This window comes from Coloeus monedula (genome assembly GCF_965178545.1).
Source record: "Coloeus monedula genome assembly, chromosome: 2".
NCBI classification, from domain to species: Eukaryota; Metazoa; Chordata; class Aves; order Passeriformes; family Corvidae; genus Coloeus; species Coloeus monedula.
This window is the reverse complement of record NC_138782.1, coordinates 13,724,104-13,747,488: the sequence shown is the minus strand read 5'-3', so window position 1 is coordinate 13,747,488 and position 23,385 is coordinate 13,724,104. Positions and strand designations below refer to the sequence as shown.

Sequence of the window (23,385 nt, the reverse complement as noted above, 5' to 3'; positions counted from 1 at the left end):
AAGTGCCATTTGCAGGCAAGGCATATAATATAGAGATAAATATACAGGTCAAGCTTTAAATATAAACACTCTGAGGACCTTTTGTTTTCAATTCCCTAAGATACTATTTTCTCTCAAAATGACAGGCTAGCTTTGCAGCTGATATAAATTAAGGTTGCTTTATGTTAAACACTGCCAAATTCTCAGGCATACTCAGCTTGTGCAGATGAGCAAGAACCACAGGTTTAGGAAGGAGAGGTCAGGTTTTAGCAAAAGAGAAGGAAGAAATAGGAGAGACACTTAGGGAGGGTCCACCAGCATCCAGAACGACAACTGCAACAGCACAACATCACTGAGAGAAAACACAGCTCTGACAGCTCAGTTGCAGGGATTGTCCACAGTGTGGCTCCTCTCACTTGCTCATTTGTTGTCTCCTCCACAAGGGAGCTGTTTCCTCTTGCTCCTTTGCTATTCATTGTGCACCAAGCTGTGTCTATGCAGGGGCAAGGGTTTGAAGGCAAGAGACAAAGCTGCTTTGAAAGGGTCACCCTACCCCACAGTTATGCCCTGTCAAGGGACCTCTACCTGCTTGGAACTTACCATTGCATCTTCTATTTCTGCTGTCCCCAGCCTGTGTCCACTTATGTTAATGATATCATCCATGCGCCCTGTTATCTGGTAATAGCCTTTCTGGCTCCTGTAAGCACCATCCCCTGTAAAGTAGTAACCTGCAGCAAAGACACGGGGCTGATCAGCAGCAGCAAGTGTACCAGTTTTGGGCTCTGGTGCAGGACAGACCATGCCACAGGATGGCAAGCAGGGCAGGGTGGATCAGGCAGCTTGGAGGCCTTCACAAGCTCACAGCTGTGTGACCTGCCTCACGCCATTTCCTCACACCATTTCCTCACGCCTTTCACTTGCCTCTGCCATCCCTGACCCTCCTCTGCTCTACGTGGGCTGTGCTGGCTCCTAATAAGCCCCTGAATAGCACCAAGGCAGTGGAGCTCAGATCTCTGCCAAGATGGACAAATCACTGTAGGCAATCAGCAGCAACCAGTGGCTGACGTTCCTACAGTAAAACCAAGCCCAGCAACACAACCCAGCGATGCTCAGTTAGATTTACAGAACCAAGAGGGACTTTCTGATCTCCCTAGGCTTCACATGCCTACATCTGCACAGCAGCTGTGTGCTCAGGCCTCTTGGTGCACAGAGCACTAAGATAAAACCACTTCAAATTCCATTTGCCACAGGCTACTGGTCAAGCTCAGAACTGCTGCTGGCTACACCTCAGCACGCATGGAAAACTACAACTGTTCAGCTGAAAAGGAGCAGTTCTATTACACTTTGTATATGGGAACACTGCCAATTTTTTTAATCACTTACACTAGGATGGATGAAAAGCCATTTTCCCTCCCAGCTAACAAAGATTTAGATATCAGATAACAGTAACTCTCTAGTGTATGAGTGTGGGAGAAAAACTGCTATCAGATTAGCTAAAAAAGCCCCAAACCACCCCATGATAAGCATGGACTGTCTAAAACCTGATGGAAACTGAAAAAGACCCAGGGTTTCCTAGAAACTCCAGTGTCACTGAAGACGCATCCAGTAACACAGATTGTGTTGGCTCTTCACCAAGGCCATGTCTGCATCTGAATTGTTCCAGTGGTACATCTGAGAAGCAGCAGGCAGCTACTGCTGTGAAATCTGAAGGTGGTTCTTGCCAGGACCCATTATTGCCCTATTCATGGACTTTCAGTCATGTTTTCTGCCTTTCCAGATCAATTAAACAACTATCAACTAAATATCAACAAGACATCAGATGTAAATGTAATGAGTAATAAGGGACTATGAGGTCATTCAATTTCTAGTACCAGTTTCTCGTTCTTATTATCCAGCCCATTTTGTACAGTTTTCAGGATTGCCTAATTCTTGCCTACCCCTGTAGCTTTCAAATCCCTTTCAGTTGCTCTCCTGAGTGAAGACAGTTGTCATGTCCAATGTCCTATAAAAAATGTTTCCCTGCCACTTCTAGTTACTTACCAGACACAACTTGACCACATTTTAAAAAAGGAAGGTTGTAACACAGGGTTGAGATTCAGTGATGGAGGAGGTATTTCCCATCCTTTCCTATCCTTTTTCCAACTGAGACACAAAGCTCCAAAGAAAAGGTATTTGGACTTTAAAGCTTAGGCATTAAAGTTTTCTAGAAAATACATCCTTTTTGACAGCTAGAAAGGTCAACACTACCTAAAACCATCAGGGCATGCTTGCAACATGTGACACATCCCCCAAACCACAATCTGGATGGTCCAGAAATATCAGAAAGTAATGCTGAAAATATTCAGTGTGCTTATACCGCAGTGAAACTGTCTTCCCTTGGCACTTTTCTTACCTGGGTAGGCTTTGAAATAGGCATCAATAAAGCGCTGGTGATCTCCATAGATCGTCCTTGCCATGCCAGGCCATGGCTGGGCAATGCAGAGCGCACCAGACACATCATTGCCCTCTATAACCTCTCCCTGCAGGTTCAAGCACAGGAAGGATGAACAGGTGAACGAAAGACGAATAGTGAAGAGCTTCTGTGTCATTGGTCTGGAAAGAGTCACCCTGTTGCTCACTACAGACTGCCAGTGGAGAGTCACAAGTGGAGAAAATAAATGTAAACAACTCTTCTAGACACTTGCAGTGCCCTGTTGGCAGTCTGCATGGATAACGGAGATAGGTGCTCGCTCTCTCTCTTTCTCTCTCTCTCTATATATGTATATCTAAATTGCTCATCTATTCTACCATTTTAATGGAGAAACAAGCATCCTTCTGGATCCTGTTCCTTTGCTCTCCAAAAGATGATTGAAGCAGAAACACACGCCAGCTTCTCCTTTGGGCACCCAGCACAGCTCCAACTCACATTCTCATCCACCAGCACAGGCACAATCCCAAAGAAAGGTCTCATAGCCATAGCTGGAATTATCTCAGCTTTCTCCTCTGAGGGCCGTGGGGCAATGCAGATGCCACCAGTTTCTGAAAGAAAAATGAAAACCAAAACATAGGTAGTCCATCCAGTGCTGGATGAAAGCAAATTCCAGCTGTTCTTAGGTCAAGAAGAAAACAGTGAAGCCACCTTGCAAGGAAGAGCCCCTGGGAAAGGCTTCTGCAGGATCAAGAAGCACAGACATCTGAAAGCAGCACAGGCCTGGCATGGATAGTACTCAGCAGCCCCATTTCCTACCACAGAAGTGCTTTTACAGGGAAAGCATAAGCATGTCAGGGGATTTATCTCCCACTAGTGTTTCTGTAGCTGTCTAAGGTTAGCAGGAAAAGTACTTCAGGAGTCTGAATTACTGTTATTACAGAGTATGAGATTAACCCACCCCTTACAGGCAGGTTGAGCTTATCTTCTAGTCAAAATTGAACCTTTTAATCATCCTTTTTCATTCCTGCTGGGATGAACATTCAATCAGACTCTGACCTTAATGAGGTCTTTTGTATTCTAAATCTAATTCAGAAACACAAGAGAGAAACAAAAACAAAGGAGAATAAGGCCTTTAAAAATACAGCTCTATAAATAAAGATATGTTCTGCCACATGAAGAGTGCATTCCTCTACTGGCTTTACTGAGGTTGTGAAAACTGAAACCAGGGGTTGGAAAGGCTGAATTTGACCCTGAATTTGCATCCAGCTACGAAGAAGGGTCTTTAATGGACTCTAAGCTTTAGATCTGCAGCAAATGGTTTCACATGTGGCTTACACATAGAAATATTTCTCATTTCATTGATGGGCGTGCATTCACTTCATGTTCTGTTAATTTTGAAAAGGGGAGCTTGAATTTCTTCAGGAAAAAGCACCCCAGACACCTGCTGTTCTCTATTTGCACAGACAAAATCTGCATCAGAACAGGGACTGTGATTAAACTGAAGGTTGCTCTTCCTAAGCTAGTACTCATCCTGAATACAGCACTGAGAGCTGTGTTTCAACATGGTGTTTGCCACATCCTACACATCCTGAAGCCAGCTGCACAGAAAGTCTCACTCCTGAGGGAGCTGCATGGTAGCAAAGGTGCCTTAAAAATTATTTGCATGGTGAACACCTATTATAAATTGGTTTAGAAGTACAAATTTTAGCCACTGACAGATGATATCAAGCAAAAACATCTAGGCTCTACCCTGCCCTTATGAAGCCTTTCTCTTCAGAGGCAGAGCTGGCAGAGAAAGGTGTGCTTCCACATTACCTGCGCCCATGCTGTCAACACAGTGCAAACCCACCAAGACCTCAGGCAAGGACAGCAAAGTCTGAGCAGGGGATGGGTGCTTTGAACCAGGCTCCCCTCTGCCATGCAGAGATCCCATCTGGCAGCAGAGTAGAGCAAGTGCTCTCTGCCACCACAGACTGATTGGAGTGCCTGTTTTGGGGGGAATCTGTTTCAGAAGCACCAGGCCAGTCTAAATCGATGTGAGATGATGCAAACAACAAAAGCTTCCAGGGTCTGTTCAGAGATGTCTTTCAAAACCAGCTTCTGTTCATGGCTGTTCTTTTGTTTGTGAAATCAGTGACAAAAGTGAAAATACCTAGTGTCTTTTCTGCATCGTTAAGAACTACACCTAAAACTCAAACACAGCTTTGGTTCTGTTGCTGTCAATCACAATCTGGTGTCTCAACAGCAAGAGCCATAGGAATTTTTCATCTGCACACACCACGCTATTTCAATTGTTTCTCATAATTGCTCTCTCACTCATTTGCCTCATCCAAAAACTTTAAAGTAGATTCTTAAATCACCATTAGCTGATGCCTGCCAGGCTTTATTAGCGGGCAACAGGTTGCTGCTCCAGAGAGCAGTGTCCCGTGGAGGACACGGCACACAGCAGCACAATTAACCAGCTATACTGAAATTGCATAGGAAAGGTGACACTGCAGGACCACAGCCAGCATCCATCACATTGTTCCTGTGATCTCTTCCCACGCTCCTTTTACGTTCAAATGGCATATATAATCTTTCCAAGATTAACTTGGCTTCCTCTTTATTAAAGCATCAACTGTGGAAAAAGATTGATTCCACTTTCTACTAAAATCAATGTTATTAATATTTATCATTATATTATGCTTCCAGGAGCTGGTGACTGTTTACCTGTAAAGCTATGCCTGGTTCAAGGTAAGACCAAGCACTCTGCTCTAGCAGACTGTACAGGGAATGTTTTTTTACCTCTTACCTGACAGTTGTTGCTCCAAAATCCCAGGAGAAATACAATTTAATACAACATCTAACCCTGTACTTTGGTGGAAATAGACAACACAGCACAAACACTACATGCACTGGTTAACAAACCAACCAAAAAATGTTAGGGCAAAACTGGATTCTTCTCAATTATGTCAATGTGCAGCAATCAACTGTTTCTCCATGGCGTTTTCTTTCAGAGCAGAGAGGAGGAAAGCATGATGAGGAAAGACCTAGCCAGCCAGCTTTCCTTCTGCTCAGCATGTAGGAACCCAGAAGATTTAAGAGATCAGTAGCTGAAGTAGATAGCAGTTAACATTGCTGCTCTGAATTCTGAGGTGGTTTTATTTCAAATCTGAAAATGAAAAAAAGAGCCTGCAAGCCTGGTCTGGATTAAATGGAACTTGGTTGTGTGCCAGAAGAAAATTCATCACACTGAGATAGAGAGCCTGCTAGCAGGAATAAGGAAGAAATCAGGAGCAGCTTGACTGGAAAGGGAATGAATATTCTGCTCAATGGCAGTTTAAGACTATTTTTCAGCAGAGGCAGAATGCCAGCAGCTGTGCTCCTGTCTCCATGGCAAACTGGATCTCACGACTTCAGAAGGACATATTGCAAGGCACCTTTAGCAACTCCTGGGTGTTGGTGCTCAGAAAAGAGAAGACTGGGTGCTGAGGAAGGAGCCAGGAAGGAGCTGCAGGACTCCTTCGAGCAGAGGGCCCCACCAGGCAGCACAACCCCAGTCTGGGTACAGCACGTGGCCTCTCTCTGTTGCTGGCTAGGGAGGCCAGGAGGCAGAGGCCAGCTCTGCTCCAGCTGGACTGGGATCTGTGACAGCCAGTCACTGTGTCCAGCAGCTTGTACACGGCAAACAAGCCTTAACTAATGCACACAGATGGGCCAAGCATGTTGCCAATACACAAGTGCATCCTTTTTGAGGCATCAAAGGTCCAGGGCCAAAGCAACTACGAAGTATCAATTCAATCATGACAGAAGGTGCTCCCCAGCAGCCCTGCTGGGTGACAACCACTGTCCTCCAGCCACCTGATGGGCAGCCAGCAAGTCTCTCTCACTCTGTCCTTTCCAATCTTCCAGAGCAGTTGCACAAGGTCCCTTACTCTACACAGCTTAGTTTTCCATCCTCCTCTGACCATTCCCAGGAAGGAAGACAAAGCACACCTAAGTACAGATTATGGCTATGTGGTGCTTTCAGTGCTTTCGCATGACAAGACCATGACAAGGTCAGTACAGCTGGATAAACTGAAAATGAGTTTTGCAATTCAAGCTTACTATTGCCAGCTTTGCCCAGAAATTCAATCCCTGCCTCATATTTCTAGCAGCAACTGGCATTTATCAGCACTCAAAATATCAAAGAACATTTAGAGGAAAACAAAAAACCCAACATTGCCATTGCTTTTACACATCGTTACATTGCTGTTATGTGCAGAAACTCCCCAGTGACTTTTCGAAGCTGGTCCAAATGCCAGGAGGGTTTTTTTGACAGACTTGTTAGATCAAACTGAAATGTGCTAATCCCTCTCTCCCTACCAGCAACCTGTTAATGATCAGGGTCCCCCATGCTCCCCAAAGCTGCCTCTTACCTGTCTGCCACCATGTGTCCACAAGGGTACAGTGCCCTTCTCCCACCACCTGGTAGAACCACTGCCAAGCTTCCTTGTTGATGGGCTCTCCCACTAGACCAAAACAAGAAAGAAAACAACCTGAGACCCAAGAGACTGCAGGCAGTTCATTCTCCCTCTTGGTGTACAACAAGCTGAACGCATGATCTCCAGGCAGAATGCTTCCAGCACTTTTGCTGTGATGCACAAAGGACTGTGATGCACTCATGTAACTGAGGACTGACTTTTTCCAGAAGGACCAAAAGGCAAGCAATGAATATCACTGAAAGTAACTAATCAATGCAGGTCATGTAGTAAGAACCTCCAGAACAGAAAATAATGCAGGAAAATGCTGCTTGGGTCACCTATGCCAGTAAAATTCAAAGTGATGCCCTTTACCATTAGATAAATCTTTTTAGCCAAGAATGTGATCCTGCAAAATAAGCTAGGAAACAGGCAATCACACAAAAGTTCAATGGACCCAAAACGTCATTTTGTTGCTTCTTCCGCTGAGAAAATATTTGAATAGCCAGACACAGAGCCCGCTTTATCATCTTATTTCTAACCACATCCCATGTGGTCAGCTGAGCTCCTCGGGCATCTTCATTTCACCAGCTAGAACCCCTTGTCTTTTTCAGATGAAGATTTCATGCCCCTTACCTGAACCCAAAACCTTCAAGGAAGATCTGTCATATTTCTTCACCCACTCTTCTCCATAATTCAGCAGCAGGCGTATCGCTGTAGGTGCTCCATAAAACTGATTAATTTTCAACCTTTGCACCACTTCCCAGTAACGACCTGCAAAATCACACTTTTAAAAAGCTGGAAGGCTTTTTACCCTTCCAGCACGGACATACCGCTGCAAACACTCAGCTGAAAGGTTAACAGCCAAAGCTGGAGCTGCTGCTACTGTGAGTACAGAGGAAAAGCAATGACAGCTTTTTTTCCCCTACCCCGGATTCACAGATGTTCCTGAATGTTGTATACACATGTTTCAAAGCAATGGAGCTTACCTCTCCTGAGCAGACAGGTCATACTGTACAGGTTTCTGAACCTCTTCTGCCACATTGCCATGTCTAGCCAAACCTTTTCCCACCACCTCCTCACCTGGGTCAGGGTACACTGGAGTGCTTTCAAACAGGACAGAGGTGGCTCCATTGCAGAGTGGTCCATACACAACATAGCTATGTCCTGTGATCCAGCCAATGTCGGCCACACAGCCAAAAACATCGCCTTGCTGGTAGTCAAACACATACTGCAAAGATAAACGTAAGGCCAGCTGATTTCCTGTTGGCAGGTGCTCAAAGGAAGGTGCTGGACTGGGCATCCAGATGGGAGCAGGAGAGCACATGAGGCAAGTGGAGCCAGGCATGTGGGACACGACCACATGAAGACCAGCCCAAGGTGAGGAAGCGAGTCAGAGGGACCAGCACCAGGGCCCCCAGGCTCCCAGCACATTTGCAAACATACAGGAAGCACAGCTGTACCAGCAGCTGCTCAGCTGGAGCAACAAAGCTACAACCAAAGCTCAGAGCCTTAGATACCTAAGGTTTCCTACTCCAGGTGGTTCACATGGGAGAGCTGATTCTAAGTCACAGGGAAACTGCAGACTACAGAGTCTCAGACCCTTCATCAATATCAACAGATTTCCATGAGAGATCTGGAGGAACTGATGGGTGCCCATAAAACATTTTCTGAGAAATATTCTTAGCTGATCAGCTTCTCTATACAAGTGCATTGCTTTCCAGAGGCTACCCTCTCCTTGCTCATCAAATTCAAGATAAAGATCTTGGAGATTTCATTATCTTGTCTTGGATATGGAAATCTAACTCCTCTACCATAAGGTGAAGACGTCCTGACTCATAAGGAGTCAAGTGTATGGATCAGAACTAAAAAAAAAACCCCATGAGTGTGTGACAAGGGTGTCCCATGTGAATGTGCAAAGACCACAGAGATCACACAGGTCAGCTGATCCCTCCACCCAGAAAAGACAATTCCCACCTTACTTTTCCAAGTGCCTTTCCCTCTCATGCACTCTGCATGTGGAGAAAATGCACCAGGGTGCAGATCTACCTTCTGGACTAACAAAGAAATGCCTTGGAGTTTATGCTGTCACTTAGAAAAGCTGACGTAACAAATGCTCTTCATACAGAGAAGTCTGACACTTAAACATTCAAATCATGTAAAAATTCAACCATGTCAGCCTAAAGAAGGAAACCTTCACATGAATTGTGTGGGATTACAAACAGGGTGATACCACTAAAGCCAGGTGGAAATCTTTCACCTCAGTCCTCTCCTCTTTTCACTGTTACCTTTTAATATCCAGAGCTCAGACCAGAAGCTTCAAGAAGCAGTGCCTTGACTCTTTCCATTTTTAAGAGAAAGGAGGTTAAAAGATTTTCTCTTGATCACCCAGAAAAGCAGAACAGCGGTGCAACCATAAGAAAATACAATTCTTTTTCTTCACACAAAAAGTACTATGCAAAGAGGCTGTTTTAAGAGTCCAGATCCTCTCTGAAATAAAAAAGTCCAGCATCCCAACGCAAAATACTACAATAATATCCACATTACCAATGCCAGTAAGATACTTACCAGAATCTCCTCAGCTGCAAATTCTGGGCAGCCAGCATTGGCACATTTTAAATGCAAGAGCAGCACTGCCATTTCCTTGCTTTCATAACTCTAGGTTCAGGTTTGCATAGTGTCATATTCCTCAGAACAAATCCTGAAGATTAATTACATAGTTCAGGCATTTTCCAGCTTGTTTACAACCAATAAGCCAACTGGGCAGCAAGCAGAGAATACAGCACTTCTCCCTGATCCAGGTCTCTCTTGTTAGCACTGCTGGAAGGTAAGTGACCCTTTCCCAGAGGAGGCAGCTGAGTTACCTTGTGTGTGAGAGCAGCGTACAGCAGGTATCCAGCCTGGGTGTGAACAATTCCTTTGGGTTTCCCAGTGCTGCCCGATGTATACAGCATGAAGAGCATGTCTTCACTGTCCATGCTCTCTGGAGTGCAGACGGAATCTGCCTTGGTCATCTCCTAAGAAAGAAAAGGTGGCAATGACAGAAAGACTTTGGCTATATGGAGCCAACCATCACACTCTGTAGGCATGGCAACAGTGTCCAGAGACAAGAGCCACCATTGCTGTCACCCCTCATAAATGTCCATGGATTTATCATAGCTTATATGGGCTCACCTAGTGAAAAGGTTCCTGTGGGTGCATAGCATCTAACCTTTCCACCAGTACCTCTGCTGGGCAGAGAAGTCAAGGAGAACAGGCCAGATAAAATAACATTTCAGGAAAAAAAAATGGTAAGTCATAGCTGTTTACATTTGAAGCCTTTGCAAGGTGCTGGTGGAAATCCAAAATGTGACTGCAAACACTTGACAGCAGCAGCAAGGCTGACTGGGTACTGCTTAGTACCTTCCTCTTCCTCTAAAATCTGTAGTGCTACAGTTAAACTGTGTGTTCATCTCCCTTCCCTGGCCCTAGCAATGGATGACTGTCCTGTCCATGTGATCCTCAAATTCTAATTTCTTCTACGGAGGAGAAGAAGAGCGCTTTATTCTCCTGCCTCTGTCACTCTCTTCATACTCCCTTGTTTGGCCAGCTGGGTGAGAGCCTCTCCTCACCCCTACAGTCAGAACCACAGGAGTGAAGGATGCAATGTCCTGCTTGGTCAGAGCTTCTCTCGAGCTCTGTAGTGTCTTGATGAATAATGATTTCTTGCAAGAGTTATTAGGTGGCTCCTTGGAGGAGTTTCTTGGTACTGCCTTTTTATGAGTATACACTGTAAACACACTGTATTTACAAGTGAACACTACCATCAGTAGGTCCAGTTGTTTAAAAGTGTCTGACAAACAAAGCTTAATAAAATACAAAGAGTTCACAAAGTCTGGTGTAATTCTTAGCCACTGAGTTACAGCACTGCTGTTCATCTCAGGTATTTCTCATGACATTTCAGCACTGCCAATTCAGGCTGACTTGCCAGTTTTTGAAACAAAAATGGAATCCTCATATGCTCCATTAAAACATGAGCTTAAATTTTGCAGTAAGCCATTGCACAAGAGCTGGAAAGTACAGCTGCTGTAAAGAACAGTAAGGATCTTTAACAATATTAATTAGTTAATTCTTGTTTTGTTTCAGACCCTACCACTGACAGTGGGATGAGCTCAGCTCTTGGATCACTAAAGCACGTCAAGCTGTTTGCAGACTAAGGAAAATAATCACAACATCCTTTGTGGAGTAAGGAGTAAGACAATTTCTGAATAAAACCTGTCTTTGTTTAACTAACACTAGTACTTCTTTCTATCTCATGTGACCAGCACAGAGGCTCTTGAGCAATCATCTTGCCAGCAATTAGCTTTTTCCAGGCATTATTAGCATGAGTAGTTCCTGTTTACTACTGCCAGCAAACTGATAAAACTACTTCTGCATTAGCCTGGAGTCCCATGTGTGCCAGCTAAACACATAAAAACAATGGCTGTTTTCTTCCCCAGGAAGCACAGGCTCTAAATATTCCCAAGCTGTCACTGTTCTCCCACCATGGGGCAACCACAACGCTGTTCACGGGCTGGATGAAGCCTCTCTACGAACTTCATCATTTCTGCACTGCCTTTCAACAGTGTCCAGTCTGAGTGCACGTGCAATCCATAACACAGCGTCGGAACACAGTAAAATAACAACAGCCACAATGGTCTCAGTGACCTCTAGGTCTCAGGAAACACTTCCTAAATCTCAGCACTGTTTGCAGGACTACTGAAATGGAGCAGCATAGCCCTGCCCATACTGAGATAAACCAGACATAGACTCAGCTGCTCTGAGTCACAATCCTAGCAGACTGTAAATACAGGCAGTCCATTTGAGGATGAAGATCCAGATGCTGTAAGGAGCAGAACTCAGGTCCCAAAGGCACATATGGAGAGAAAGATTATCCTAGCCAACATGCAGACCTAAAAGCAGTTATCCAACAACAACATACCTCTTCAAGGGGAATATCACGGTCACCCATCTGGACTTTGTTATCTGTCCTCTGAGCCACAAACACATGTTTGATGCTTGGACAGTTCTTCACAGCTTCATCCACAGTTGTCTTCAGCTCTATGATTCGGCCTCCCCTGACTCCTTGGTTGTATGTGATAACTGCTTTGCATCCAGCTAAAAAGAGAAAGAATTAGCAGACATGCCAGCCTGTCTTCCAGGCCAGTAAGCACACCCAACTTTCATTACTTTGGGGGTGATGTATAGGACAACACGTGTGACAAATACTCAGAACTGCTGTCAGTCAAAACCAGTCAGTGTCACTGATGAAAATACTTTAAAACCCACAGAGACACAGAGATTAAGGGTAGCTGGGACCTCCATAAATTGTTTATCTCCCCCACCTCAAGGCAGGGTCCACTTCAGCTAAACCACTTCTGACAGCTATCCCTTCAACCTTCCTAATACACTCCAATTGCATCTACTCTACTCTTTCCCCAGCAGTCCACTCCAATGTCTATCACAAACATGAGGAAATCTTTCCCAACATCCAGCCTATGTGTCACTCACTGCAATGAAATCATCCGTCCCTGCCTTGCAAAGCTGACATGGAGAACAGCTTCTTCCTAGTTCCCTGTGTGAGGGATAACTAAACCATGTACTTGCTCTCTGCAGATTAATTCCACTAAAAACAAGAAAAAAGCATGAAAATTTCTGTAAGACTTACTCCCTCACACTAGCCACAAAGAAACTGATATGACTGCTAGGACATGAGCCACTGGCTATTTCTCTCTTCTGTTGCTATTTTTAGCACCACTTTTTACCTAATCACACTATACAAGTACTTTGGGGCTGAGAACAGCTCTGTCTGCTGGTACAAGAGCTCAGAGAGCGGGGCAGGCTGCCAGCACTTCCAGTACTACACATAAATCACAGCATCACAATTGAGAATGCAGAATTAGTACTGTGCAAGAGTATCAAAGAAACACTGCAATTATACTGCAAAAGGACAAATCAGGCCCTATCCCTAAGCTCTGGTTTTCCTTCCAGCTTCACCGCTCTCAAGCAATAACCTGGTGCACACTGAATGTTAAGCAATTTATTAAGTATTCTAAGGCCAGAAGACACTGCATATGTCACTCAGGAAAAGGCTCCTCACTGCACTCTGCAGGGGAGAGTGAACTGTCCTGCTAGGTGAGAAAGAACCAAGAAATCAAGGGTTGGGATATGCCTTGGAGCACTGTCACAGAGGCGTTTGTTCCCCAGTCTGCATCTACTCACAGTCCAGGATTCTCCCAGCCAAGGACTCAGCGCTGAATCCAGCGAAGACCACGGTGTGAACAGCACCGATCCTGGCACAAGCCAGCATGGCTGCCACCGACAAAGGGGACACAGACATATAGATGGCCACCCTGTCCCCTTTCTGGATCCCATATTTCTTCAGGGTGTTGGCAAGGCGGCAAGTCAGATCCAGAAGTTCCCTGCGGCACAGAAGGAATGTTGTCATGTGACTCCACAACCTGCTTTACATGGGGTGAGCAAAGAAAAGAGGAACTTGGACAGAGTGAGGCATCATGATCACCTCTGGACCTCATCTCAGCAGTACAGGGCATCTTAAAGAAGGGTGGCCCAGGGCATGGTGGTAGCCAGGCTGCTCCTGCTATTGTGGAGAGGAGAGAAAAGGGTGGAGTGGTGATTGCTGCAGAAGGACAGGTGAGAGTGCTGCAGGCACTGCCCAGAGCTGCCAGGCTGTGATGTGGCCACAGCAGCCAGCAAGACAGGGGCTGTTGTGCTGCCTCCAGGAATCAGGGTTCATTTCAGCCACACCTGATGCCTTTTTTACCCACAGGGCTCAGTCAGAAGCTACTGGGAAGACAAGTGGGATAAACACAAGATGAAATGGAAGTGTTGTCCAAGGACTCCCAGCACTGTTTACATCAGGCAAGAGCTGGAAGTGCTCCGCAACCAGGAGCTTCTCTTTAAATTGCAAGGGTAAGCAATGCATTTGCATGCACAAGAAAGAAAAGGAGAAGTCTGGAGACACTTGTGTAAGGGGAAGATTTTACAAGATTCTCATCAAAGCTGGATCACCTGCAGCCCAACAGCCTTGCTGCCACTCTTGCACAGAGAAACTCAGGAACACCGAGAACAGGAACAAAGGCTCTTTTCACGGGACTCACTGCTGTGACATGGTGACAATAGCAAAAATGTTTCTCTAAGGAATGAAAAAGCATTTTGTGGGCAAGTGCTTGCATATATCCTTATTCTGATGCCTGCACAGGGGATAACACAATTGCAGGTACACCTGGCACCAAGATGCTGCCATGAACAGCTCTGTATTCCTGCAGTAGAAGGGCTTTGGGAACAAGGGGTACTGTGTCAGGTGAGGAGTGGTCTCATGCCAAAGGAGGAGGTGCAGCACAAGGTGCTCACAAGGGGCAGCAGAGCACTCCTGGTGCCAGTCATCAGCTCCGAGGAGCAGACTGGCAGACTCTGACAACTGTCCTCTGTGTTCACCATCTCTCTGAGTACCAAGGCCCAGAGAAGAGAGACATCTTCTGCTCTCCAGCATGTTCATCATCAACCTGCAACCTGCAAACCCTTAGGGGTTGAAAACTATACCACCATAACTGTTAACAAAGAAATTAATTTTGGTGGGCTGTATTCCCTAATAAGCTGTAAAGAATGAATCCTTATCTTATGTGTCCTTTTCTCCCAGAACTGCCCATAGCTACAAAACAACCCCAATTTTCAACTGGTGGCTGAGCTGCAAATAAAATGAAAAGTTATTTCTGGTTCATCAAAAATTATTTTGTTCCTTTTTTTAAACCCTTACAAGTTGGAAATAGGCAAAGCTGAAGTGCTCTGCTTTGGAAATGTCTTACGAAAACTATGGGCTGAGAATAACTAATTTTTGGAGTGTCCACCCCTTAACTTGTCTTAAACCAAGAGAGAAGACAAGGAAAAGGAGCCTCAAATCCAAGGCACGGCACTTAATATCATTTATTCTAAGACTTTTCCTGTAGTATCAAGTAAATAGTCTATTTCTGAACTTGGAGAGGTGGCCAGACATGTTCAGTGCCTGCTCTCTGGCAGTAGCTGGTAACAGCTGCCCCTGCAGAGTGACCACAAGCCTGCAGAAAGAAGGGATGGAGTAGCTGCATCCCAGACTGAACTCCCCCTAATGCCTTATAGTTAGAGATCAGCCTAAACTCTAAAGCACAGCATCGAACACCTCTTCCCAAGCCCCTCATGACCATGCAAGTGCACAGTCAGTCAGATTTATTATTTTGCTTTTACTGAGTTCATGAACTGAGCAACTCTGTGCAATAACAAATTCCCACCCAACCATTGGTTTGGTGCCGTGTCCTAAAAGGCCACATTTTCTGGCCTGGAATTCATCTGATGCTGCATTAAATAAAAATCTCAAGGTGGATAAATAACAAAGAGGCAAAACAAAACTAAGCTGCTCAACTGCAGAGCACATAAAGGGAAACAAGCCCCAGAGAGACAGCTGTGATAAAGTAAAATGAAAACTACTTATCTGCAATGGGAAATACTCAAGTGCTTTCAGAGCTGCAGCCTCTTTCTCCTATACAGAAATGCCAGTGTGTTTTCTGAGCAACTCCATGATTCTTCTTGTTCCTCTTGCTTATTCAGGACTCAGTGACCACAGTGGCAGAAGCTCTCATTGGTTTTTATGATTAACCCCAATTTAATTTTTGCTTAATGAGAGTGTATAAGTAAGGTGACAGACAGCATGGATCAGTCTTTACCCACAGATCTATTTGCCTCTTCTTTGTATGCTGAAATGCTGGGATAGAAAGGCCTTGGAGGTGCAGCATATGGGGGAATGGACACAAAGGCAAGGAGAAGGTGAAGCCAAGAATTCCAACAAAGAAATCCACGAATGCCTGAGCATCAGGTATGTCTTTTGGCTCCTGTGGCAGCAAGTCAGGCTTCCCCTCCAATTCAAGAAAGGGAGTTAGCAGAAAGGCTGCATCAGGAAGCCTTCCCTTGACTCCCTCACTCCTTCAAACACATTTTGTTATCTAACTCCTCTCCTCTCCCCTCCCCTCTCCTCTCTCCCCTCTCCCCTCCTCTCTCCCCTCCCCTCTCCTCTCCTCTCTCCCCTCTCCTCTCCTGTCTCCCGTCTCCTCTCCTCTCCTGTCTCCCGTCTCCTCTCCTCTCCTGTCTCCTCTCTCCTCTCCTCTCCTCTCCTCTCCTCTCCTCTCCTCTCCTCTCCTCTCCTCTCCTCTCCTCTCCTCTCCTCTCCTCTCCTCTCCTCTCCTCTCCTCTCCTCTCCTTCCCATGGCTTTCGCAGCTCCCAGCCCAGGAGTACAGTGAGCCCCCAGGCAGCACCTTCTCCACATTCACACCCAGCACCTCACCAAGCAGAAGCCTTCCAGAATAATGCTTCCCTTCGCACCTCCCTCCCCTGGCCTGGAAGCAAGACACAGGAAAATCCAGGAAAACATGTAAACCAGAGATTTCAGCGAGGAAAGAAAGGGAGATCTTAGTTTGTTCTGACCCCAGAGTGGCAGAGCAGTTGGTACATGCCAGCAGGTCACACATTGCCAGTTCTTAACCCAGACACATCCTGGGGAGGAATAAGCACCCTGCAAAGTCACTGCACCTAAACAAACTGAGCAGGAGGTAACCACAACCATCATCGCCCTCCCCATGTGCTACTGCTGCCAAGCTTGGCATCGTAGTTCCTCCATCACACAAGAGTAACTGAAACCCTCAAACCCAGCAGTGCCCCACCCCTGACACAGGGGCAATGCCATGGAATGTTGGCTGTGAGGTGTGTTGGTAGCAAGGCACATCCACCAGCTGCCTGCACTCCCAAGGATTTCAGTGCAGCCCCTCAGAGCAGGGCACTGCACTCAGCAGAGGCGGGCAGGAATAGCCACTGGAGAGAAACAAAGCCACGGGGCACACAGAGGGTCCCAGGGCACCCAGCTGCCTCTGTGCAAGCAGGGCAGACAGCAGGAGGATCTCAGCAGAGCCACTGCAGGAGAAGGAAATGTGCTGCAAGCAGAAGGAAGTGCCCAAGCCCTCTTGACAGAGACAGATGAGAAACCGCAGAGTCAGTTCATGGCACAACAGTCTGAGGATCCTCTGCAAAAGCAAACTGTAAGAGCTGAGAGCAAGTAAGAGAATGAACTGGACAGCAGAACACTGCTCCAGTGGGTAAAGTGTCAGACAAGAGCTGAGAAACAAGGAAGCAGCAACCAGCTGGACTTAGAAGGGGAGACCACTTGCAAAGGAGAAAGAGCAATAGATCCAGTCTGTGCATTTAAAACAAAGCAAGCCAGGAAGACGGCAGGTGCATTAATGAACACAGAAAAATGTCCTGCTGCTGGACAAATGTGCTATCAGTGGTAACCAACAGGACCTATTTCTTTCTTTATCTGTATTATTTAGAACTTGAGTAAGAAGATTAGAGTGTTAAGGGTAAAACTAATAATTAACTCTTGTGTCTCTCCATATAAGGTGTGCTTCCATTCTGCCCATGAATAAGGCTTGGAGCCTGTTGTCTTCCAGACTCATCACTCTCTATGCAGGCATCTCCTCAGCTACCACAGCATCACTTCTAAGCACAAGACCTACAAGGCCAGCCCTCCAACAGAGCCAGCAGATCATTGTTCAGGCCAGTCCTTCTGTTTAATCTAACAGACACAGCACTCCTCTCCCTGTCCTTACATCTCTGTTCAGGAACTGACAGACCGTATTTCTCCCAGAGCCCTCCCCAGATAAAGCTGTGCCTGTGTTTCCAGAGCCCATCACTCAGTGCAGTGTCTGGAACGACTTCTGTAAAACCCATCAGCACCACGTGGCACGTCTCTGACGCATTTCAGGGATGCTTTGCAGAAACGGCTTTCCAGTAAGTCTGATGTTACCTTTTGCCACAGCAAGACAGCCTGCAGCTTTCTAAACAAAGGAAGACAGTTCCTTTTACATTAAAAAAAAATTGCATCAAGACCTTCTTTGGGGAGCAGGATTTTGCAAAGTTATTCTAAACTTTTTCTTACTACATTCAATGCCATATATAGGCTTTGACAGTACCTGTTTTAGGTACTTAGCTACCTGTTTTAGAGACTTAGCCCAAGCCATGTTCTTCTGCTCTCATGGCACAAATGCTGGGTTGAGTATTTCTTGCAGCAATCAGTTCATTTCCTGGAACTATAGTTTAGATTAGGCTGAAACTGTTTGAAAATTCAGGTCAAGTGTCCAAACTGGGCATTAGAGCACAACTGCCCAGCCTTCCTGCAGACATCCTGAACCAAAGGCAAGGGACACCCCTTGCAACCTTTTTCAGGTGAGAAAGTGAAAAATCCATGAGCTGTCTTGGATGAGGAAAGCTGAAAGCCTGGGCAAGATTTACTTACAACTTCAACTTAAAAAGGCAACTCTGGAAAGATGGAAAAGAGTTTTGCTGCCAATGGTAAGTACCATCATGGCTTCCAGCTACAGTCTTCACTGTGATCTCTGATATAATTTGAACTATTTTAGCTCAGCCTGAGGAATCCGTTGGTTTTTTAAAGGCATAGCTGTCATGCTGCTCATGAAGATGTCCAACCACTTCTCTCCCACCTACCTAGGACCCTAATTTCTGGTCCTTTAGCTTTCCTCTCTCCCTACTTTCTATCTTGCATTTTGAACTTTCCCTCTGACAGCAACGTTTTCTGCACCAAAGTGATCACCCTTCTTTTGAGACCTGCAGCCCTTTTGAAAAACAGGTTAGCTAATGCATTCTGCTGCCCACTTCCCATAGTTGCCATTGACAACAGCCATGAGATTTTGCACATCCACTGGGTCACAGGTGGGTGACTTGTAGAGACCATGGAAAACCAAGGAACATCAGAGAGAATAACTCCATGTCAGAGAAGGGGAGGGCTGGCATAACTTTAGCTGCTGTCTTCAACACTTACTGTGGTTGAACTTACAGAGGCTGCAACCCAACAGCTCCAGCCACCAACTCCACCTGCTTTTATAAGACACAGTGCCTTTAAAAACCCAGGCTCAGCAGTGCACTGGGGAATTCCTCTGCAAGGTTTCAAAGGCTCTGGGCCCTGATGATATCCACAGAACAGGACAAAACACTCCCAGTCAGGTTGGACCCTTCTGACAATAAATTCAGCTGTCAGCTCACAGCAGCACAGTCCTGCTCCTAAGCCACTGCCCTATCAAGGAGTGTTTGGTGGTTTAGCCTCCGCAGAGCCAGAGAGCCTCTTGATAATGGATTTGCATGATCTGTCCCCATTTTGCTGACTGCAGCCACCAAAGCCCAGGAGGGTTGTATTCCCTGTTGTCATAAAGCAGTAAAAAAACAAGTCTCTTGGCTTCCCATTCAAAAACAGAGATAATTTGAAATTTAGCTAAATTTCTACTTCATAGAAATGAAATCCAGATGGAGGAAAAAGCAAGAATGGCCAGGGAATTTTTTTCTTGAAAGGCTGAGTTGCTAGAGAGACAGGACAAAACTCAGCAGTGAAAAAGATCATCACAACTGAGCTTTAAGAGCAGCCATCATTTCTTGGTGCAAAAATGAAATGTTTCACCTATGGCTTTGTGTATCTTTGCCAATCAGCAGATGTTTGGATTCTTTCCCCAGCACAGAGCACTTGAACTCTGCTGCACAGACACAACCCACCTTGCTGACACACGTGCACAGGGATGTAGGCACATGGTGGCACAGCCCACCAGCTCTTTGCACACAGCAGAGGCAAATTGAGGCTTTAATTTCTGCCAAGGATGAGCTAGCTGGGACAGCACTTTGCAGTGCAGCTGTGTTTCTTGCCAATGCATGGAGGATGTCCACTGATTAAGGCTTTTCCCTTCCTCAGGGAGGAGAAAGCCTGATCCAGCCCTTTTCCTGCACAGCCATCTTCTTCCTTGGCAGGCTGTGACGGGAACAAGGCCAGCACTCAGCTGTTTTCTTGTCCCTGACAACTCCCCAGAGGAGAAGGCAGAGGACCCAGGCCAGCAGCTGCATCTTTCCTTGTGTCACTTATCTCTGAGGAGAAGCAGCTCACAGCAGCAAGCTTTGCAAAGTAGATAATGCAAAAAACTGGTGCCTTGCAGTACATTGCACATAAGTCCCGCAGAGCCCTCTCCCAGCTGAGAATCCACAACCTTACTCAAAGCTGGTCCAAAGCAGTGCCCAAAAAAAAGTCTTTGGCTTCCTAGAGTGCCAAGTCCTTACTCTAAGGCTTCTATCCATTAACAGTGCATCCAGATCCTAAGGAAAGGAGCATCTCTCTTCTGCCACAGCTATGTCCAGCATCCTTCTCATTCCCTCTTTATGCTGAGGCTGATGTGCTACAGGAGGCTCACCAAGGACTACTCAACCAGCTTCCCAGCTCCTGGGCCACTTCCTTCTCTGATATGCTTTCCCTCACAAAATTTCTAGCTCAGATAAGGACTACTGCAAAAGGTTTTCAACTAAGCTCTGTCTCAAAGGGAAGTCACTGCCAACACACTGTGGAGAAAGCTTCCTGTCCCATTTAAAACCTGTAAAAATGCAGCCCAAAGACCACAGAAAAGGCAAAATACTCATACAGTATTTCTGTTTTCAACAAAGCTATTCCTGGCTTAATGAGATAAGCAGAAAACCAAGTGACCTGTTTTACCACGTGGTAGGACCAAAGTCTCAACTCAAATGCAGTCACATCTCACCCAGAGTATCAGGCAGAAACAGAAACACGGCTCTCAAAGATAGGCAGAAGTTTGAAAATAGAGGCTGCCAACTCATCCTTCACTTGGATGTTCTCCCTTCTGGTACCAAGTACTGTATCTCTGTAAGGCTGCACAAAGAAGGGTTCAGTTTTCAGACGTGGTTTACATGTCTTTGTGTCACAGCAATCACAATTCCACAGGCTGAAAATACACTAGCTTTCAAATGCATTTTGGCATGGCCAGGAAAAAAAACCAGTTCTGTTGCTGTTCAAAAGGGCCATCCCTTATCTCCAGAGATCGCAGATAAGATGTTTGAGTGTCAGTACCTTTCAAATAGCAGCCTAAGGGGAAGGCTGGATTTGCCTTGAATGAGGCTGTGCTATCTGTTTGGCTGCTCCCCTTACCAGGATAATCTGAGCGCAATTGTCACCTCTCTCCTACCCCTAGTTTTCATGCCTGAGGCATAAAGAGAGAGGTAAAAGTGCACAAACCTGGGAAGAAAACACACCATACATAAACTCTGGTAGAAACCTTTGGCTCCATCTCCATGTTTGCCACCAGAATGGCAAAAAGCAAAAGCACTTAGCCAAGCTACCCAGTTCATTACAACCATATTTATATCATAACAGGCCTAAACACCCTGTCAGGTAACAATACCAAGGTTAAAACCAATACACTCCTTTCACAGATTTATATCAGATAGTGTTTATTTCTGTTGCATGGAGCACTAACCTTTCAAAGTTATTTTTACACCCACTCCTCCCTGCTGACCACTTTCCTCACTCCAATGAATAATGTTTCCAGGAGCTTTAACAGATTCTGGAGATGAAATCAGACCACCAGAACCTATTCAGACCCAAGGAGCTCTAGGAATCCCAACAAGTTCCAGAAAACATTCTATAAAGGTCTGATACTAGGACTTCCTACATCTCCTCTGCTTTCTGATCCAGCAGATCAAACATCTGGCTCCCAGAGATTCAGCAGCTCAAACATTTGGCTCCCTAAAACATGCACTGAGGAACATACAAGTCTGGGAAACATTTAACTCTCACTAGAGACAGAGGTGATGTAAAAGGCAGGACTGTCTCCAAAATGAGGGCACATAGCAAGGAGAAGGGAAATATGCTTAAACCTGCCATATTCTAACAAACCCTACAATCTGTAGCATCAATTACAAGTCAGTGTCACTCAGAGCAATCTCAAGGTTGTTCTAAAGTGCTGAGGATGGGGAAGAGGAACATGGGGAGCTTAAAATCCCCTTCAGCCAGGGCTCAGTATCAAGCTGTTGACCATCAACACAAGATGTTTGCACCAAGACATTTGCTGCTCTGCTGAAACCAGAAGCTGCTCGCAGAAATTCTCCCATGCATATCTCCCACAAGCAAAAAGGAAACTGTCAGGTGAAAAAATCCCATTTCCTGTTCCCCCACACTGCCAGGCATTGTGAAAAGGTGCCATACCTGTATGTGACATGCACCGCAGTCCCAGGTTCATCTCTCTCCCAAATCAAAGCCACTCTGTTCGGAGACTTTTCAACATGCTGATCCAAGCAGTTTACTGTAAAAAAAACCCCACAGGTTTAAACAAAGCCTGATCATATGAAAGGTGCTTTGTAAACTTAGCTTGGCTGAGAGCAACAGCAAGCAAGTGGAAGATGAAACATCAGGTTTTAGTTTGCTAGGCACATGTATAACAGAGGAACTGAGAGCATTTGCAGCTCTAGTAAAGCTATACAACAAATTCTGCACTTAACTGGCACAGCTGCCTTAGAGATGGATACTCATGAGAAGCCATGGCCAATTCAGCTCAGCTTAGCTCCACTGGCTAAGCTTAAGCCAGCCCAAATCTTTCCCCTGCTCCCAGCAGCACAAAGACAAGACACCCTTTTGATGTTTTTGCTCCCCAGAGCAGCATTTCACTACAGAACTTGGACAGTCCTCCCCAGCTGGCATATTTAGCACTGCACCATTTGGATTTTCTAATTAAAGCTCATGTGAAACATTTTTATTCCAGGGTATAACAAAGAACTGAATCTCAGCTAACTGAAAATATCTAAAACTGTAGGATCTACAGCAAACCCAAAGTTCAGACATCTACAAATTACCAGACTCCTGGGAAAGACTGTCTCAGGCTGTGTACTCCACCTCCTAAAATTTAAAGGTATAAAATTACCTTTTAAAGGTGCACATCTCCCCCTCAACAACTTAAAGTAGAGGACTTAGGGAGAGCAACCAACCTGAAGAAATTTATAGAATCCACAAAAGAAACCTGCCTGCATGTCCCATAGCAACCTGCCTGATAGTTAGAGAGCATCCTCGTAAAGTATTAATTCCAAGCCTATATGACACTTACTTATTGCATTGTAATCTTTCAATTACTTTATTTCAATAGGCAACTAGTCAGGGACACTGCTGTATAACTCAAGAGAAAACCTTTTTTAAAATTGCTGGATTTCAGACCGTATTTCCTGGAAATATTAATACTGATGGGAAAGGATTTCATTTTTCCAGATAAATTAAGTGCAACAAAAGCTGTGTGCTGTAGTAGTTTTGGCTGTTCTGTGATTACACCATCTCACCACCACACAGTGTGGGAATGAGCCCCTGAAGGTGCACAGAGAAAGAAATCCCTCACAATTTAACACACCTCATTACAAGACCAAGTGTTAGTCTCGAAAATTTGAAAAAGTGTTCTTCAGCTGTTTAAAGTCTTTTACTTTTAATGTAAAACCCTGCAGCAGTACTATAAAAATAAAGGAGACAAAGCCATTTCTTAAGCCATCCTAATGTGATACAAGAGGACAAAAGCTCTAATGGGGAAGGCTTTAAGCAGTTACGCACTGCTTTCCTCTACCTGTGTCCATTGCTGTGGCTCGGTCCACAACAAGTAGCAACTCCCACCTCCAAGCTCCTG

General features: G+C 45.4%; 1 protein-coding gene across 1 annotated transcript in view; it reads right to left on the bottom strand.

Moving 5' to 3' along the window:
• Positions 1-23,385, bottom strand: part of ACSS1 (acyl-CoA synthetase short chain family member 1) — a gene marked incomplete at its 5' end in the record, with an annotated part of 30,166 nt that overhangs the window by 4,715 nt on the left and 2,066 nt on the right. Inside the window, 10 exons of the mRNA XM_082276850.1 lie at positions 580-707; positions 2,372-2,498; positions 2,885-2,997; positions 6,787-6,879; positions 7,465-7,602; positions 7,912-8,059; positions 9,693-9,845; positions 11,789-11,964; positions 13,069-13,268; positions 21,933-22,029. Of these exons, the coding sequence (XP_082132976.1) occupies positions 580-707; positions 2,372-2,498; positions 2,885-2,997; positions 6,787-6,879; positions 7,465-7,602; positions 7,912-8,059; positions 9,693-9,845; positions 11,789-11,964; positions 13,069-13,268; positions 21,933-22,029 (1,373 nt within the window). The remainder of the gene's footprint in view (positions 1-579; positions 708-2,371; positions 2,499-2,884; positions 2,998-6,786; positions 6,880-7,464; positions 7,603-7,911; positions 8,060-9,692; positions 9,846-11,788; positions 11,965-13,068; positions 13,269-21,932; positions 22,030-23,385) is intronic.